This window comes from Chamaea fasciata, unplaced genomic scaffold (genome assembly GCF_029207755.1).
Source record: "Chamaea fasciata isolate MVZ Bird 193981 ecotype frontalis unplaced genomic scaffold, bChaFas1.0.hap1 SCAF_2, whole genome shotgun sequence".
Taxonomy (NCBI): Eukaryota; Metazoa; Chordata; class Aves; order Passeriformes; family Sylviidae; genus Chamaea; species Chamaea fasciata.
In genome coordinates this window covers 30,964,136-30,984,343 of record NW_027094087.1, presented here as the reverse complement: position 1 = coordinate 30,984,343, position 20,208 = coordinate 30,964,136, and the positions used below count along the sequence as shown (strand labels likewise).

Below are 20,208 nucleotides of genomic sequence, written 5' to 3'. Positions count from 1 at the left end.
GAAAGTGTTCCACCGTCCTCAGCTTTTTGGGAAGCAAGAGTTAGATATTGTTCTCATGTCATATTTGAAAAATTAGGTATTTTCTAGACATGCAAGGCATTACTCTTGTTCCTGTCATAAATTACCATTGTCCAAAGAACTCTCTGATTCTTTTCATCGTAAGTCCATTTCATAAGGGGTTGAAGACCTCACAGCTCCCTGCTGTGGTGCACCACTTTACTTCTGGAGCTGAAGTGGATGTTCCTACCCTGTATCAGGATCATATCAAAAGTTCTTGAACAGCCCAAATGTCCTGTAAATGGGGTATTCAAAGACTAAAAGCAACTTAAGTACTTCTGAATTTCAGTCAGGTATGATGTTAATGCAGGCTGAGAAGTTTTGAATATTTTATATGCAGCCAGTGGGACAGAGAAAAAATTTGCACTGCAGAGTACCTTGGTACCCCTTTCTGAGTTTCCAGCCCAGCCCTGCTCAGCATTTCTGTTCACATCTCTGTGTCCTCAAAAGGAACTGTGTCCTTATCTATAAAATGGCTCAGTGAAGCAGAAGGCTTGAGGTCAAAACATTTGGGAATTTAGAAGCCCCAGGCAGAAGTCAGAGAGAAAACCTCATAGGCTGAAATACTGTGATTTGCCTCTCCTTCAGTTGAGGAAGGGAGAGTGTAGTCAGGATGGCTTATGAGAGATGTAAAGTAACAGCCAAGTAATGAGTCTGGAGAAGAAAGAGATTCATTTCATTTCATCTGCAGTGCTACACTGCATCAGTATTTGGGCTTTGTTTTTTTCTTTGAAATCAATCCTGTATAGTAATGGTGGTAACAGACACTTTAACACCTGATTCTTGAGTAACTCTTCTCCATCAAGTCTCTGTTTTTCCAGACAAATACAGTGTAGATAAAAATACAGTGTAGATAAAAACAGGTCTCCCAAATTCATGCCAAAGCTATGCCAGGTTTTAGACAAAAGTCTAGTGCTGAGCAAAAATATTATGCCTGTGTCTTCAGGCCTACTGGGGCTCAGGGAGGTTTGGGAAGGCCATCGTCCCTGAAAAGGCAAGGTCCTTTAGCTCTTTGCTTTTTGGAGGTAAGTACCAAAATATCTGGCTGTGACTGTGCTTCCATTAACTCTGCTAGGACTTAGCAACAGGCACCATCCTATCAGCTCCAGTGCATGTGGCTCACAAAAGATAGAGTTATACCTCTGAATGTCTGAGAGGGGATTTTTAATGGGGTGGTAGGAGAATAGGGACATAAAAGATGTGCAGATTTGGTAGAAATATCCTTTCCTAATTTTAAGGAGAGAAGAAGGATTTTAATGAATCCCATCCCCAGAACTGTGGTTCAAGAAGTCATAAGCAGGCTTTGCCGGCACTTAACTTCAGCATCAGTAGTTTATCAGCACATTGTTTCCACATTTAACCAGATTTTAATTAAATGTGACTTCCGTTCTGCTTTTTGGAAGAGCCTTCCCCTTTCGATTTGAGTATCACAAAAGCTTGAAGAGTGCAAGAGACTTAGAAAGCAAATAGCAGGATCAATCACAGCAGACCCTTGCAATCCGTGTCCATCTCTTTTTTGTAATACACTTATTAGATTCTTATTGTCAGGGAGGATTAGTGTTATGAGCTCTAGGAATTCCTTTCATTGCCCCATAAGGCAAGGTAGTGAAGTGTGTCTGCTTTTCTTAACAATAACACTCTGGATTTTCCCCCTCTCCCTTCTCTCTCTCCACCCATATCCCCTCCTCTCTGTTGTCTCCTCTCCCACAGAGATTTGTGCAGCGGACTGCGGAGGACACGGCATTTGTGTCGGGGGCACCTGCCGCTGCGAGGAGGGCTGGATGGGCACGGCCTGTGATCAGCGGGCGTGTCACCCACGCTGCAATGAGCACGGGACCTGCCGGGATGGCAAGTGTGAATGCAGCCCCGGCTGGAACGGAGAGCACTGCACCATTGGTAGGGAGAAAGAAAACCCGACTCCTTTTAAGAGAGTAATTGATGATTAGGGAGGAGAAAAGGCGCATGCTTAATTGAATATGTGTGACTTAGTGTAGCATGAGCACCTTTGTTCTTGGGTTTCAGATTCTGATATCATACATTTTCATGTGGGAACAAGACAAAATGTCCTTTCATTTGTTGGTGACATGGCTATATATATGTTTTATTATCAGACATGAAGTACACCTATGTGGTGTTTGCAAGCCTTTAAATGTCAGCTAGAAGCTTTTTTTAAAAACATCCCACTTTACCTCTCTTGAGAGGTCTTTCTCTGGCCTCCAAGACTCCTCTGCACTATGGTGACAACATTTTTAGAAACATGCATCTGATTTTTAAGTTTTCTTTCCTTTTATTTGCTACATCATTTGCACTGTCACTTTACTTGCCAGTATAAAAGAGGAAACTGCAGTCAGATGATTTCTGGCTGATATTTAACTCTGTCTTGCTTATGCCTTGTCTGTTCGGCTACCTTTCTAACCATTTCACTTCCCTCTCACTTTGCTTCTGTATTCCTCATGCACTGGCACTACTCATGAGCTCTCTCCTTCATGTCTCTTGTTATTGATGTTATTATTAATAAGAAGCCAACAATATGCCCTAAATCATGCAAAGAGGTTCAGTTCTCTTATTGAGCAATTTGCAGCATCATTAATGAATTGCCTTGGCTTCACCTTTTTCCTTCTCTCACTTAACTACTTAATGCATTTTCCCTTCTTCCTTCTTTCTGATTGTCATGCATTCAGCCTCTTCAGTTCCACTTCCATAGTCATGCTATAAAATCAGTAACCCTAAACTCCCCAGGTGCCTTTTATTGTATATTAATAGAAAACTAAATTAGTGAGTCCAGTTCTGTTCTCAATAATGCCTATGTGGACCTGAAAAATTTCAGTTGACTTTAGAAGAATTGTTCCAGAATGAAAATTCTCATCCAGTCATTTTATTTTAATCGGCTTCTTTTAAAGACAAGAAAATTTACCTCTATATTACTTTCATTATGTCATGATAACTAAAAATCACATTTCATCAAGAATAACCACTAGCAATACCTGGGCAAATATCAGCATAGTTATTGTGTGGATTAGCAGCTTAGTTACATGAGACATCACTTCCCTTGCTTGAACACCAGGTGCATTTGCACACGCAAAGACAGGAAATGAAGCCTAATCTCAGTATTTTAATTTCAGCATTAGGATAATGTTACAAACCATATCTGTGGCTCAATTCTACTTATCATTTATTTATGCTAACGTCACCCTATCACATTATGGCCTCCACATGCATCCACCTAATGAAAAATATCTAGCTTTTAAAACTTCCTCTGTCTCATTAGACATTGCATTCTGCTTTCTTGTCAATGTCCCGAGCAGCTTTCATTTCTTTTCTTGAGAAAGGGCTTGAAAAACTAACCTTTCTTAAATTACTTTAAAATTAAAAGAGAGCGGTCCTGTGTTAATTGAAATCCTCTCTTTCTAAAATATTATTTTATTGCCTTTTATTCAAGGAGTTTGATTGGGAAAGCAACACAGATTCATGAAAGAGTTTAAAAAACAAATCAGCAAAGGCCCCAAATCCAGGGGACACTTTTATGTGGGACTTATTTATGCAGGGAAAAAAAAAAAAATGCCTGATTCATCCCCTTAGTGCCATTTTATTAGTTCTGCTGTAAAACCAAAATGCCATTAGTTCAGTATATGATAATTCTCCACACAGCTGATATGCCTGGACTGTTTTCAAACAACAAGCTTTTACCTTTCATGGTAATTAAATTCATTTGTAGTATTTCTCACTCTAAGTACAAGTGTTATCATGGGGAAGGCCAGCACTGCAATGCAGTCAGCATTGAGATTTTATTGGTGCACACTCTCATTTCATGTGCTGCTACCTTCCTGTTGCAGCACTGCCTTGGTTAAGGAATCATTCTTTGATACTCAGAGTGCTGGAGCAACTCTGTTTCTTTTCACTTTCCCCCCTCCTCATCTCCTTGGATGGTGATTTAGCAACAAATTTGTACATAATTTCCTGCCTCTGAAGCTGTAAACACTATTTCCTACAGAATATTTCATTGATAAATGTGTAGAATGTAAAGGAGATTTGGCAAAGTTGTAAATACCCAAGAAAATTGAATGGCTTTAGCAGGAGTAATAAGCTAGTTATATTGGCACAAATGAAAGGACATTGACTTGGAATTACATTAAGTATGTGGAAAGCATTCCCCTTGTCCTTGTGTAATTTCCCTGCATGGCAAATTGTTCTGTTGATGGTAATTCCGTGTATGTCTGTGTCATGGCCCGGTTTGCTTTAGTGCTGGCAAGCATAAAACCCCATTGCTGAAGTGATGCTTTACCAGTATTGCCGTGTGCGCAGGTAACACGGTAGGAATGGACAATACCAGTAAGGGACCTTTCTTCCATTTCCTGTCGAGCATGTGTGAAAGTAAGACATCCTTTTGTTTTGTAGGTCATAGGAGGCTCTTTCTTATGGTGTTCAAGGTACTCTGATCCCAGTGGATTAATTTTGTGTGCTCCTACAAAGAGTTGTGTCACTGAATGTACTATCTTGATTGCTCACATTCAGAGATGTCATTAAAGTAACCCCAGTTAATTCCCAACTAGGAAATTGATGCAGAAGCTTGCATTCATCATCCCAATTCAGCAAACTTAGTGCAGGAGAGTAGAGCACAAAATTGATTATCTAACTGCAGGAATTCTGAAACACAGCAGAAGGGTTTGGTCAGTTTCTGAAAGGAACTAAACACACTATCACAACAGCATCAGTGCCAGACTCCCATGGTGGGTTCTCCAGCATGTTCCAAATTCATCCCCAGTTAGAGACATTGCAAGAATTCAAGCTTCTTCTGTTCTAACCCAAACTACATCCAGGGTTTTAGGAGCATTGAGTTTACATGTGAAATAAACCCTCTTACTGTGGCTCTGAAAGGCCAAAGTGCAGCTCAGCTCTGTAGTAGGCTGCTCTCAGTGTTTGCCTCATAGGAAGCAGCACAGAAAATTTCCTGGGTTTAATAAAAAGTCATAGAATCACAGAATTGTTTGGACCTTTAAGATCATCTAGTTCCAACCCTGCTGACATGGATAGGGAACCTTTCACTTGACTAGGTTGCCCCAAGCCCCATTCAAAGTTTTCTTGAACACTTCCAGTGATGAGGCATCCACAGTTTCTCTGGGCAACATGTGCCAGTGCCTCACCACCTTTACAGTAAAAAATTTCTTCCTAATACCCAATCTGAACCTGTCCTCCTTCAGTTTAAGGCTGTTCTTCCCTGTTCTATGATTACAAGCCCGTGTGAAAGCTCCCTGTCCAGCTTATATGATTTATACAGGGTTATTTAGAAAAATAATTTCAGATGGGGCTTCCCTGCATGGTGGAGTCAGGATATTCACTATCCTTGAACAGCCTGGACACAAGACCAAAGCCATCTCTGGAAGTTCAGTTGCTGCAGCTAAATACTACAGTCTCTGGAGACCTGAGGGACCAGCAGCTAGTTCTCCAAACACTCCACAGTCTACCTAGCAGGATTTCAAAGCACCTCAGTTCCTAATCCCCATTGACCTCTGCAAAAGCTACATGTCTAACTCCTTTCACAAATCTGGTCCTGGCACACATGGGTGATGTGTGCAATAACAATGCCCAGACAGACAGGCAGACAGCCTGTCCCACGCCGGCTTCTGCTTATGGCGCCATCAGCATGGGGTTTGTTTTACATAGCAAAACTCTGATTTTTGAGAAATCTGCCCCTTTAAGTTTGCCTTTCATCAGTCTTCTTGCATAAATAATCACATGTGTTTTGAATAGCTGAGGTTGTAATCAGTGCCGCTCCATTTCTGCTGGAGCAACTGGAATCCAGACAAGGCACTTTACAGGTGGATTCTGGTCTCTTTGCCCCAGCTTTCTAACACATCACTTCTGCCCTTTGAATCCATAAAGCAACTCAGCCCATGCATGGCCCAAGACAAAAATAAGCCTACCAGTGTCTGAGGGAGGTTCTTCCTATCTTATAGATGTGTTGCTTTGGGGCAGGGTTTAGTGGTGGACCTGGAAGTACTGGGTTAGTGGTTGCACTCAGTGATCTTAGAGGTCTTTTCCAACTTAAATGATTCTGTGATTCTACCCTCTCCCCAACAGTCACTGCTCAAGTGTTTCCACAGCAGAAGCTGAGCTCTATGTGACCCTCTGGCACTCACCCTGCCTGGTTGAGATGGGTATCTTTGAGCAAGAGAAGACCATGGTTATAGCTGTCAGTGGCAAATACACACTTGCTGCTTTGTTCTGACATGATCTTGAATCAATCTGAAGCTAATCTGGCCTTAAATAGTTTGGCAGCATATTTGCCAGTAAATATTAAGCACAGATGAACTTCAAGTACAGTGCTTTCCCTGACCCTGTAGCATGAACTTCTTATGCTGTCCCTGGTTCAGCAATGGATGTTTACTTTCTCCTCTCCTTTACATTTGTGTGATCTCAGGTTAACTCCAGTGATTTCCCTGAGGCTCTGTCCACTTTATCTCATAGGAAAGATAAAGGGAAAAAGAATATTTGGGAAATGAAGAAGGAGAGCATAGTGGGAAACAAGTCCTTCTCAAGGACCTGCCTGCAGCATCTCTCACTTCTCTCTTCATTCCCACCCTCTCTGTGAGCCAGGAGAAGTACTCTTATAATTGTGTTCCAGACAAAGCAAAGCAAATTAGCTCAGACTGGTGAAACAGGGGGGCTTTCACACTAAAAAATAGCCATGGGAGCTCCTCCCATAGCAGTTCTAAAGTGGCTTCCAGGAGTAGGGTGGTGACATGGAGCTGAGTGTGGTGGTGCAGAGGACACCTTAAAAAAGTATCTTTTCTTTTAAAGCCCTGCATAATTTCTCAGCATGTCCCATATGCCCACAGGGTTTTAAAGGAGTGTCTGTAGGGAATAAGTTGATATTTTAATGCCAGGAGTATAGCCTGTATGGGTTTACAAAAGAAAGAGTCCTGCTACTCCTGTAGGAAACCCTATTATTTTTCAAATTACAAGAAAACATTGATACGTAACTGACACATGGTTGGCATTGGCAGCTGCTTCCACTGCCATCAGCTGCACGCTGACTGCCTGAGTTAACAGGCTGGGCTGCTATGGATGTCAAAATCCAAGAGACACATTCCTAGGCTTCAGCCACCATCCAAGCAGATGGTGATGCTGTGCTTCCTGCATTGCTCCCACCACATCAATATGATTAATTCACCTCTTTGCCAAGCCTCACAACTGCCCCACACTAGATGGGAGCTGTCCCAGCCCTCTCCACTTACTGACAATAGTTCCTGTACAGATCCATTCACAGGTGGGAAAAATAATTCCTGCAGGGGCTGGGTGGACAGTCTGCCTGAACAAACCTGAAACAAAATCTTCTTCAAAAAGTACCAGGACAGAGCTGAGGCTGAGATTGCAGGGAGTGGGCCAGAGAACAAGAGAAATAATGTTTAAGTAGGTATTGAAATAGAGAAATGCAGGATTCGGAGCCTCTCTTTTATTAATAAAGACCAGCTGGTGTTAGGACAGAGAGTGCCGCCTGCTGGCATGAGCCAGAGCTCTCCGAGGCAGAGCATGTCTTTGCCACCAGCTTTCTGCTTGACACCAGAAAATCAATAAGAAGGTGGCTTTCCAAATCAGTGTTCCGTGGGAACTGGGTACATGACTGTTCCCATGACACCTATAACTATCTTTTTTACTTTTTCTTTAGCCCTCCTTGAAATGAATATATTAATACTTGCCTATCTGGTAGAGTTGCAATGAGGTTAATTTAATATTTGTACAGTAATTTGATCTGGGGCTAGAAAATGCTGCATAAATGCAGTATATTACCATTAGAAAGATCCAGGGAAAAGCCTCTACCAGTCTGGTAAGGTCACAGAACTGTGTCTTTTTGTGTGGAAAAATATAAGACAATCAGGTAAGGTGGGAGACTTTCAAAAATCTCTGCTTTCCTAATGAAATGCAAAGCAATCAGTAAAGTGGAGGGAGGCTTGCAAATGAGCAGAGCATTGCAGTATCCTGAGATATATATATATATATATAGATATATATAGATATATATATATATATATATCTAAACACATAAATATATATATAGAACTTTCCTGTTTTTCTTCCTGATCTTAATGAGCAAAGATGACTGAATGCCTTAACACAGCCTTCTTGAGCCATTTGACTGAGGAGCAGTGTGCTCCACCCTTCTTCCTTTTTTCTCTCCTCATAATCAAGGTTTTTCTTTTCGTATCACAGCAAACTCTCCTTTGCCTTTCTAGCACCTGCACAGTCTCGTAGTAAGCCGCAATGCACTTATTCAATCCTACCTTAAATGTCCTGTCTTTTATCTCCCAAGCTCACTATCTGGATAAGGTAGTGAAAGGTATGCTCTTCCTTCCTATTTTTCCTATTGTCTTTGTGTTTCTTTTTAAAAAATGCACCGTGAACATGCTGTGTTGAGGTTGCATCTCTTCCTCATTGTCACCAAAGTGGTCCCTAATGTCTGGAAGGGTGAACTTTCCAGTCATTTAGGTAGGAAATACCTGTGTAAGTGCTGTGACCCTGTGTTAACATTGTATCAGTGTTCCTACCCATTCCTTTGTCCCTGCCCTCCCCTCCAAATCATCTCTCATCCGCACCCTTCCCACTCAGGTAAGGCAAGTCAGGAGAAAAGAAGTGTCTGTTAATACAGCAGGAACCCTATACAGTGATGTGTTTTAATTAAATGTCTGTGGTCCTTTTTGTAACACAGGTGAGTGCATTTTCTGTGTGGAGTCTTCATGTATTTAATCCACAACTGCCAACTCTTACATGGAAGTCTTGACTAATTATATATTGGGGGTTTTTTCCTAATACAAAAATGCTATGATCTCAAAACCTCTGGTAGCATAAATCTACAAAATCTGTAGAAATTAGTGATGCTGCATTAATGTACACTACAACAAAATTCGACCTAATGCTCCTGTTTGTATGTGTAACACAAGTCTAGGACCCAGGTCTTCCTTCAACAAAGAAGAAAAGGAATTGAACTGTTAGATAACAGAGATCATCTACTGTTTTAAAAAAATTACAGTTATTTATTAATCAGAACAATAAGCTAAATTACTTCAGGACTTTTTAATAGAAACAGACAGTTCCACAATGCACTTTGCTTTTGAAAAATATTGAAATAGCATGCATATGGTTAAATACAACAATCTGACAATAAATATGATTGAGTTGGACTTAAGTATTTTTCTACATGGCTGATTTGACAGTAACAGCAACACAGTGTTGACACCACGCAAGCATCATATGTTTGCTGGTTAAACAAATGAAAAAATCGGGTTGAACAAATCAAATTTTTTCTGTAGTATTATCCTTCTTTTCAGGTTTTGAGCAATCAAAAATAACAGCTGCAAGAGGCTGAGGATGAAGATATGCTCAAATATTGATCCCATGAACAGTTAAAATGAAGTCTTTGCTATATAGGGCTTATGTGTTGTGACAAGAAACATGGTTGCCCTACTGACTTCACTTCTCTGGGTGAATTTATAATTCGATGTTTTTCTTTTTTGTCCATTGAGGATTAAAGGCAGATTCAGAAACAACTGCAAAGAGGAAAAATGTTTGAACAGACAAATACTAATGATGAGGAAATGTCCATAGTTCAAATATTTTCATCTTCAGTGTAATGCAGTAACTGGTAGCTGTCCTTAGGATGCCTCTTTATGGATCAGTTGATTGTACAGTGGTAGCTAGTTTTCTCTCACTGCTTAGCACCAAAAAAAACCATGCTTGACTTTATTTAAATTAGGAGGAAAACATACATTCTCTTTCTTAGATCAGGGAAAGAGAATCATTTATTGTGCCCTTATGAAGTAATCATGGTGGCACCCTCAGACAAAGATATGGGCCATCATTAGGGAGCGTGATCAGAACCTACTGTTAGTGTTCCACGTCTCAGTGTTTCATGTTTCAAAATCCCCGGACTCCTCCTTTTCATCTCAATGTCTATTGGAGAAGGTTGCATAAAAAGTAGCAGATAAGCATTGAGGGCATAGGAGGGATGAAAAATCAACCTGCAGACCCTGGCAAGGAGCCTTCAGTACTGATTTGCCCATTGAGTGGCACAGGTTTTTTAACTAACTCTTCTGTAGCTGTCATTTTTCCTCTAGGTAGTTTTTGACTCACCTTTATGCCCAGTAATAAAGACACATTATATTTAGTGAGTATTTCAGTGGGTAACAGATTAAGCAACATACTGAGAATAAAGGATCGTCTCTTGCTATGCATGGCTGCTTTTGGAAAGATTAGCAATAGCTGAAACATTAAAAGTACATGGTTTTTTACTTGGCTAACTGCATGGTGTGCATTTTTCAAAACTAAATTACTCCTGCCCTCTTGGCCTTCTTAATTATTAACATCTTTCTGGTTGAAATCCCTTCCCAGTAATCCTCTGTTGTCAAAGGGTGAGCCTGATTTACTGCTGAATCTTTCCTACAACTTTAAAATAAACCAGTCAGAGAAGATGTAGAATTGTTCCTAAATGGGAGGGCAAGTTTCAATAGTAAACATCAGCATAATTAAACCAAGAAGCTCTAACTAGACTCAGAGTAGAATCTTCTAAACTAAGGTCTAATTAACACTGGCAATGCTTAAAATGAGAAGAGGTGCCTATTATTTTAATAATAATTAAAAGAGGTGCTAATTTTAGAGTTTCTCCATCCAGAATATCATTGGATCTGATGGTACATCAGTGTAATTAATTCCTATTACTGAATATCAATTCTTCAAAAATAATCATTAACCACATTAACACTGTAGTGATGCATATATAAACAGCTAGTTTGAATTTTAAAGTTGCTGAACAGCGTTAGAATTCAGGGGTGGCTGCAAGAGCTGCTCCTGAAGCATGAAAGTAAGTGATAAACCAAGGTCTGACCAAAGCCAGTTCCCTTAGTTACAAGTGTAGGAGCTCTGGTCAATTACTTCTTAACCTTTCTATTAGAGAATGCATCTGATTAAGGATTTCTGGATTCCCATCATGTCAGAACATCATAGTGGTAGTTTCAGAGTTGAGTTGATTTTGGGACATTTTACCAAGCTTTCATAGTTTGCAGGGATCAGTTGATGCTTTGCTTCTCGCATTTAGTCTTAGAGAAGCTTCTGCAGGTCTTGTAGCAGTTGCTGTTCCCTCAAACTTCAGGCATTTGCATCTTCATGTGTGGCATGTTCTACTTGTTCCAGAGCTCAACTGCTGTCTGTGGGACTTGATAAGAACATCCATTGGTGCTTTCCTACTGACAGTGAGGAAAAGATAATAAATAGTCTTTTCTTCTAAGTCTTATTTCAAGTGGCAGTGAGGTTTGCCTTGAAGAAAAATACCAGTAAATGTTGCTTATAATTGGACTAATTAGAGAAGGCTTTAACTGTACAGATCATTAAGAGCAGATTATTTTACCAACAGTCTTGAAAATTGGAGGATGACTTCTGGTGACAGTCTCCTTTGACTCTGATGGTCTTTGCTTCTCTGTTTCAAAATTAACCCACTTTATATTGTTTCCCTGGTCTCTCCTTTCACTTGCATGGTAGACCTGACATCTTTGTGAATGCCCTCCAGAATTTTTCAGCAGCTCTTACATGTGCTTAAGTTTGAAACTCACATAAAGGGTTTCCTCCTCCTTTTCCAAAAAAGCCCCAGTCATGTATTTAATTCTCTTAGTCACCCAAGTACAGTTAACACCACAGACAGGAATAATGGATCATTGGTGACTTCTAGCTATGAGAAATCAGAGCTGCAAGATTATGGTGGTGTAAATCTCTGAGGATTAAGCCATCCCGCTGTGGTGACATTCAGAAGCAATTCGGAAACAAGATGATCTCTTTGCTTTATTCCCCAGCATGGGGGGAAGGAGAGGATAAAGTTTATTTTGTATCATCTTTTCATCAAGTGTTTTTCATCAAGTGCTTTCCACTGTTTGTGGAATAAGGAATATTGTACCATCCTGTCTGTGTAGCATAAGTGATGGTCAAGTTTCTGTGCAGTGAACCAGTTCAGAAATGGTAGTACTTATAGGTCCATTCTCCTGGATGTAGTGGCTCACACATCTCTGTTGTCTTCTAACTTTCTGAGGGCCCAAGTCCTCTGACAGCTGCTGGTTTGGGTTTTTTTTTCCTCTTAATAGTTTACTTTCTCTGGACATCCTAAAAATGTCTGCTCTCCTACCAAACCATGAAACTAGAGGGCTTCAGTTTAATCCTCACAGCATTAAAATTTTAATGAACCTTCTAATGTAATGGTAAGCATCGGAAAACTTGTATGTTCCTATACCTGTGAAAAACCATTTGTTATCAGGAAACAGTTCTTTCTGGCTCCTTGGAAGAGCTTTATCGACTAGGAAACAGGGATTATGTTCTCATTAGTGGGAAGGGACAAACTTACTTTTTAGACTTAAAGAGTGCCAAAACAGTGACGTATGAAATTGTGGGTAGGAGTTACCCTACTTTAGGTATTTAAAAATGCTTCTCTTTCATCTGGGCACCCTGGATTCCTGTAGTACTCAAGAAGAGGAAAATATATTTCGGGAAGTATTTTATAAGATACTCGCTCTCATCTCTCTTTCCTCTCCTGAGTGATACTTTTCCTCTGCTTGTCCTCTTTCTGAAATGCTTGGCTTACTTTCTCTGGGTCCAGATCAAGAAGATTTCAGAGTAAATACTGAAAGTCTATTCAAATATTCTCAAACATGTTTCATATAGGCAATGAATTGCGCACAAAATTCAAATATATAGGATTGGAAGGGGTCTCCTTGTTAACATCTAGTCTTCTGCTGGCAAGGGCAACCACATTGTGTAAAACTTTATATAAATTTACCAAGCTCTGTGGATAAGTAACTGAAGAATCTTCTCCTTAACACTCCCACAGGGAGACTGCTCCAGAACTTCATTCCTTTGATCCTTGCAAATGATTTTTTTCATAATTTCTAGCCAGAATTTCTTCATACTTGGTATATGTCCATTTGTTCTTGTGCCAGCATTATTCTCCTTACCTTAAATAGCTTTTAAGAAGTTTTCCCTTCTCAATGTTTATGTGTTTCATGAACTTGTGGAAAATAATCGTAGTCTTTTGAGCCACTATTGTCCAAGGAGAGACATCAAGCTCTTCCCATTTCCTCAGATGCCAAAGGTGCCTCATCTAAACTATATAATCTGTTTTCTGCCACTCCAAATTCTCTTTTTCCTAAGCCTGGGAGAGTAGAGCACATGCAGTTCTGTATGAGCTACTTGTTTTTATAGCTACATTAGTTTTCCCTTACATTTCCTGGGCACTTCTCACACGAGACAAGATCATCATATCTTCAACTTTATTCAAGTCTTTCTGCTTCTCACTTCACTCCGGTCCAGGTCAACAGAACAGTACTTTTGTTCTGTTCAGTCTCTGCAACTGTAGGATAGAAGAGAACTTTCTAGCAAAGGTTTTTAGGAGTCTGAGGAGTGAAGACATGAGGTGTGCTCAGTGGTAACGCACCAGCCAAGCTCTAATGGAGCCATCCAGTATCCACATAAAGCAAGGTTTCTTCAGAGGCTTTTCATCTAGATAAATTAAAGCAATGGCACAGGTTACCGGGGAAGCTGTGGATATCCCATCACTTGAAGTGGTCAGGGCCAGATTGGATGGGGCTTTGAGCAGCCTGGTCTAGTGGAAGGTGTCCCTGGCCATGGCAGGGAGGTTGGAACTGGATGACTGTTAAGGTCCATTCCAACTCAAACCATTCTATGATTTTTAGAGATGGGAAAAAACTCCTATCTCTGCTGTCAGAATGGTCCCTTCCAAACTGGATTTCTACTCCAGTAGAAATCTACTCCAAAATGGGATTACCTAGCTAGCTAAGTAATTTTAGGAGGTTGTTTAATACACTTCTTTCTCTTTCATTCTCAAAATAGCTGAATGCTTTCAGCTTGTACTTAAATAAGTGATCAAACATATAAATTAGCTGTAGCATGGAAAAAATCTGAATAAATGGTTGAAAGTTTGGCACTGTTGTAAGTAACTGAAGGCAGGATATTAAAATGAAGAATTTCAAGTAGCCTTGCCTATAAATGGCTCCTCTGTAGTATATAAATACTAATATAATATATAAATACCAAAATACACAACAGCATGCTCACGTGTACACACACACATTATTTGCACATCCCAGAATACACATTTTAAAAGACTGAAATGCAACAAATTTGTTTGTAAATGAAAAATATATTTAAGATTCTTCTAAAGGACTTTTTCATACCACCTTTGTTCCTTCTTCCATTTGGTCCCTGTAAATCAGTCACTTGTTTAGAAAACTGTCCTAAAAATTTTTGGGTTTCTTCTTTTCACTGGGAAAGGTTCTGTGAACTTAAAAAGCTCCCTGTGAAACTTTTTGTTTGTTTGTTTTAAAGACATTTCTACACCCCATTTCCCCACTATGACATGGGATGCTCTAGATGGGGTCCCAGCTTTGCCTTGGGGAGACCCTCATGCATCATATGGGCAAACAGGTGTCAAGACAACACACTCCTCTTCTCTGTCCTTTAGCACAGGATAGGTTTGTGTCATTCACATAGGTTCACAAACCTGTCTTGCAAAGCTGAGGGCGTTAAAAAACTCAGACTATGTGGCAGGATAGCACTACACACATATAAATAGAGAAAGCATTAAAAGAGGGCTCAGGAAGACTGAATTGTGTCCCTGGTGTAAACAGTCCTGCTGAGTGACCTTCACAGTCACTTCAGTCCCTTGTATGCACTTCATTTTCCTAAGCTGTTAAGTGTCTCTTACATTTCTGACAGCTTGGTGGTAAAGATTTTTGAGCTCTGCAGGTAAAACACCCCCAGAAGGGTTTAAGCTAGGCAGCCTCCCTCACACCACTGCTTACTGTGGAAATTACTCTCCTATTTTCTTGAAGGGGTGGGTTGGGGGGGCAGTACAAAAATCTCAGCAGGAGGTCATCAGATGAGAAAATCAAACCCTGGTGAGCAGACTGGGAGGTTAGTATTCATCCTCCCTAACTAAAATGTATCACCTATAAAATGCCTGCCTCTGTGCTGGGCTCTCTCTAGTCACTGGGGAGAAATGGATATTTCCAGAGCATGCTTCTGCTCATCACCATGAGCATCAAACCCACATGAGGAGATTTCTGCCCTGGGTCAGTCTGTTTGTCTGCTGACTACTGAAGGTTGAAGGTATCTCAGTTATAGATTAATTTGAACCAAATTAGATGAATCCCTCCCAGAATTGCTACAGTAAAGAAACTGTATGTCTTCCAAATATTTTCTGCCTGTCCCTTTCCAGCTGGTTTTGAATACTTAACGAGTCTGAGATCTCAGTATAACTAAAAGCCAGCTGCTTTATCCTGCTGGATGTTGGGAACTTTAACCCCAAATGCAACTTGGTAACCCTGAGTAACTAAGGGTAACTCTTACATAGCAGATGTTTTGAGAGGGTCGGAGGGCAATGTGTTGCCTTGCTTTTACAACCGATGAAGCAGGAATATCTCAGTGCCCCCCTGAAACTCACCATTCCCTCAGTGCAGTGTGTGAGGTTATGCTATGAGGATCTCCTGGGAGAGCCAGAAGCAGCTGCCCATTGAGTGGTAACCACCATCCTGACACCAAAGAGGGTTCATTCCAGGTGGGAAGACACCGAGTGGGAGTGGAGAAATAAACTGAAGGCAAAAGGAAAAAGCTGTTTAATGAGGCCATTTCCCGGCTGTGTTGTTTTGTGTTTGGAGTGCATTTGAACGTGTGGCTGTTTGCCTTGCAGAGGGATGCCCTGGCTTGTGCAATGGCAATGGCAGATGCACTCTGGACATGAATGGCTGGCACTGCGTCTGCCAGCTGGGCTGGAGAGGAGCAGGCTGTGACACTTCCATGGAGACAGCATGCGGCGATGGGAAAGACAACGATGGAGGTAGGACATGAGCACATGTGATATGTCAGGCTTCGCAGAGCCTATAAACCTCTCACAGTGAACAGTCATCTGGGCTTGATTCTGCAGGGCAGATTGTTTTTTGACAGCTGGTAGAGAACAGACAGCAAAATCTGCCAGGCTGACTCAGCCAGAGTGGATTGGAATTCAAATTAAATGGGTTTGGATCTGGGTTGCCATGGCTGAAGAGGGATATTTGTTTATCTTCAAATCAAGTCCATATAGCAGAGTGCAGGCATAGGCTGTGCACCTGTCCAATCCCTCCACCCCAGCCGAGTGGCTCAGCAGTGACACAATGGGACCACCTCAGACAGCGAACATCTCTGTTCAAACTTTGCCCTCACCACCTGAGGCTTTCATCGAGGCTCTCCAGTCGGTCACTACTGACTTTGGATGGATATTTTCCAGAAACTTAGAGGCTTGGGTGACTGATCCCCATGCCCACAAGCCATCCAATCCCTCTCAAACCATGTTTTATTGATTACTGTTCCATATGTAATGATGTCAGGCATGTGAATAATAGCTCTGTGTAATGCAAACTTAATATTCAGAGTTATCTCATTACAAAGGAAACCGTGGTGCAGTGTGAAGGTTTGAATTAGAGAGCAGGAGATGAGATATTAAATTTAAGGCATAAGGGAGACTGCATAATTTGTTGTGTTGTCACTCAGCAAAAGGCTTTGTAAACCACAAGTCTGGGCCAGGACCCAGACTGTGAAGTGGAGACTGCATTTTGCAAGCCTCTGTTTTATCATATTCACAAGAACAGTGCAGTTTTTAAAAAAATAGCCAAGCCAAGTCCGTGATTATCTGCTTCATAGCAACTGCAATTCTGATTGAATATTTAAAATACTTCTGCACATCTGGCATGGCAAATGGACCAAATTAGCCCTTTAGAAAAGATGGAAAAAATTGGAGAACCATACAAAGAGTACACACTACAAAACAAAGATGGCTTTTTACCTCATGTGGAACTGAATATCGCTGTTCTTGTCTTTTCTATTTACAGCTGACACAGGGCAGTAATAAAGGTCATCACATCAGATGTGTAAAAATACGGTAAATAGACCCAAGGACAGTCCCAGTTTCCATGGAAAAAATAACCAGCAGAAGCCCTGTGAAGTTTTTAGGAAGAGAGAGAGGGAAAGAGTAATCCAGCCTAACATATTTTGTAAATCACAACTGCATGATATCACAAAGAGCATGACCAGACTCTTGAGCATCTCTTTATATCTCCTGATTCAAGGGTTAACCTTTTTACCTGGGTTACTCTCACCTTGAAATGAGCTGCCTTGCAAGCCTGCAGGACAGCAGATGCAGACGGGAGAGATGAAAGGCATTGACAGGTTTACAAGTTAGTGCACATCAACTACTAACTGGCATTTGATGAACTTGTGTGGAGCAGTGGTGTGCACAGCAAGAACAAGAGCAATTGACAGGTTGTAACTTATTGCCTTGTGACAGCTTGCTCATGTGTCAGAGCCCGCAAATGGGTGTTGACTTTACTTTTGGTACACTCAAAAAAAAAGTACATACATGGTGTTCATTACAGATTACAGATAATCTGTCATATACTGTGCCTTTGATTTGGCTGTGTTACTGCTAAGGTCTCTCCTTAGCTGGAAAGTGAAATAGCAGAATACATTTACTTTATTAAATTCTTTTATATGTTTTAATGGGTCATTTGTATTTGTGAGCTAAAGTCTAGCATTTCAACCCTTGAGATGTAGAAGCTTCAGCAGTGGTGAGGCACTCCTGCTTTGAAGCCTTAGACCTTTTTCTGGCACAGGAATTCAAAGAGAGGTACAAAGACTCATGAAGAAAGGCTGATGTTCTGCTTGCTTGCTAGTTGTTATGCTGATTTCCACAACAAGTGGAGATATTTGTAGAATATCAGAGCATAATTTAGGTTGGAAGGGACCTCCAGCAGTTTTCAGTTCAACCCCCTGTTCAAGGAAATACTAATTACATCAGGTTGGTCAAGGCTATGTCCAGTCAACTCTTGAGCACCTCCAAGGATGGAGGTCCCACCTCTGGACAACCTGCTCTAGTATATGACCATCCTTATAATAAATGTTTTTCTCCTTGTATCTAATCATAATTTTCCATGTGCCAAATGAATGTTTGCTGCCTTTTGTCCAACACCATCTGAGACATCCAAGAGTACCCCAAAACTGACTTCTGGTTTGCCCTTTACATTAACTTGGGTGTCTGGTAGAGCATATATATATTTCATGTGTGGCAGCTCCTTTTGGATTTCTCAGATATCCAAGGACAAAGCAAATCACACTAGGCATCTGTGTTCAGCAGAACTAAGCCCATTCGCCACAAACATTATACCTTGGGAAGCTGCTGTGCTTTGAAGAGCTCTGAAGAGATGCATGCCTGAAGCCTCTCCAAAAAACATGTAGTATGTGGATGAGCACTGTGGTTTCTCCCTATTTTGGGATTCTATCACATACACAGGGGTGATGCATGCTAAGGGTTAGAGAAAGGTGATTTATTTTGGTTCACCAGAAAGGATCCAAACACAGAGTTTGCTCATGAATGCTGGCAATGGGGGTAAAGTCCTTTCATGAAGCTTTAGAAGTCAAACAACTGACCTAGTCAAAATGGATACCATGAGTGGTGAGAAAGAGGTTAATGGAGCCGTTCACAGTACCAGGGGGTTCACTCTGCCTGAGCTCATACCTGGTTCCTACACTGTGGTGTCGAGTGTCTGCTAATCAAAATCTCTGCAGTCGGAAATTCCTCAGGATAATGGGAGCTGAAGTCAGAAACTTTCATCAGCTCCCAGCCTAATCATACCCTGAGGGAGACGGGTGCTAAATTACAGGGTGTGTTCGCCTCTTAAATCTGGAGGCTGTTCAGATAAACAATAACAAGCTGAGCAGGAGTCAGAGAGAGACTTGGTGAAATGTAATCTTTGTTCAGGCTAGTAAAAAGTTGTTTCTGAGCGCAGTTCCCTCTCCACACAAAAGTGTCATTTGTCAAAGCTAGCACTTAGGTTTCACACCCAGGTCCACTTTGTTTACACTTTTGAACACCAAGCCCATCAACTTCAAAGGTGCTGTAGTGAGTAACTGAGAGCAGGTGATCACCCAGTATCAGTTAAGGAAAAACAGTGCAATGACAAAGCTGTAACAATCTGGGTAAAAGGCCAAGATTTTGTACATTTGACCTAAGAGGCCACCTCTATTACAGCAAACAGGAGGTGTTTCTTTAAAACAAGATGAGAAAAGTGGTTCTTGCCTCATTTCATCAGAAAATAACCTCTCTAATTCATGGCTGCAAACACTCAGTACCTAAGAGTAGGAGTGACAGGTAGTACCTGCGTGTCTCACCCCTCACTGAGTGCTCTGTCATGTACTCAAAGAATAAGTTTGAAAGTTTAAAAAAATGAAGGAAATTATCTTCTGTGACAAGTTCTGAAAGTGGAGTTAATGGCATTTGACAATACTTGAGAAGAGGCTGGTATTCCATAGGCTAAATACGGCCTCTGTTGCTTTGGTAGACTCCTCTGTTAGCAACAGAGTGTACAGGAAAAACTGAGGTGGAAAGAGGATATGGTTAACTAATCTCATGAATATGCTGTTTGAATAGCAAAGCTGTGTTGCCCATCCTTGTTCTGGAGAAATCATCTAACTGTTGAGAGCCAGAGTTGTCCAGTTGTCCATTTCAATGTCTTCGCATGAAGACAAGATCACGCTGAGGTGAAATCATGAGAGGTCTACAGATGTTGAATTAAATTGCTCATTTGGTCTAAAAGTTCCACACAGTAACTTTATTTGAGGGCCTTTGTTATTGTTTGGGGCTTTTCAAGAGTATCCAAGTCTTCCAGGTAGGGTAAAGCTTGCTGTTTCTCCAGGAACTGGAACCAACCCATCCTTTAAACAATTCCAGTTTAAATTTCCTGCTTTAAAAAATTCCAGTTCCGGAACAGCTGCTGAGCTCGGTCAAACATGAATCTACTTTATTTGTGGAAGGCAAGAGTCTTTCTCATATGAAAGATATGTCTGAAATAACAAGGTTGACAATATTATCTAAACCTTCATGTTCATCAGAGGTTTCTGTTCAGTAGTCTGCTGTTCTCCATTGCCTCTCCCCAACTTAAACACTTCCAAAGGCTAGTGTTTGTGGTTAATGGATTAGATAGATAGATAGATAGATAGATACCCTTCCCAGTCAAATAAGGCTGATCTGTCATAACATATATTGCGCATTACATAAAAGTATAGAAACTTCGTTTT

At 40.9% G+C, this 20,208-nt stretch overlaps 1 protein-coding gene across 12 annotated transcripts in view; it reads left to right on the top strand.

The window, feature by feature from the left end:
* TENM4 (teneurin transmembrane protein 4) overlaps positions 1-20,208 on the top strand; it is a 1,208,276-nt gene that overhangs the window by 1,084,924 nt on the left and 103,144 nt on the right. For 10 of the 12 annotated variants that reach the window (XM_066175594.1, XM_066175595.1, XM_066175593.1 and 7 more), the window contains 3 exons: positions 1,768-1,953; positions 8,366-8,392; positions 15,794-15,940. In XM_066175594.1, coding sequence (XP_066031691.1) covers positions 1,768-1,953; positions 8,366-8,392; positions 15,794-15,940 — 360 coding nt within the window. The remainder of the gene's footprint in view (positions 1-1,767; positions 1,954-8,365; positions 8,393-15,793; positions 15,941-20,208) is intronic. The other 2 variants (XM_066175599.1, XM_066175598.1) reach the window with 1 other exon arrangement.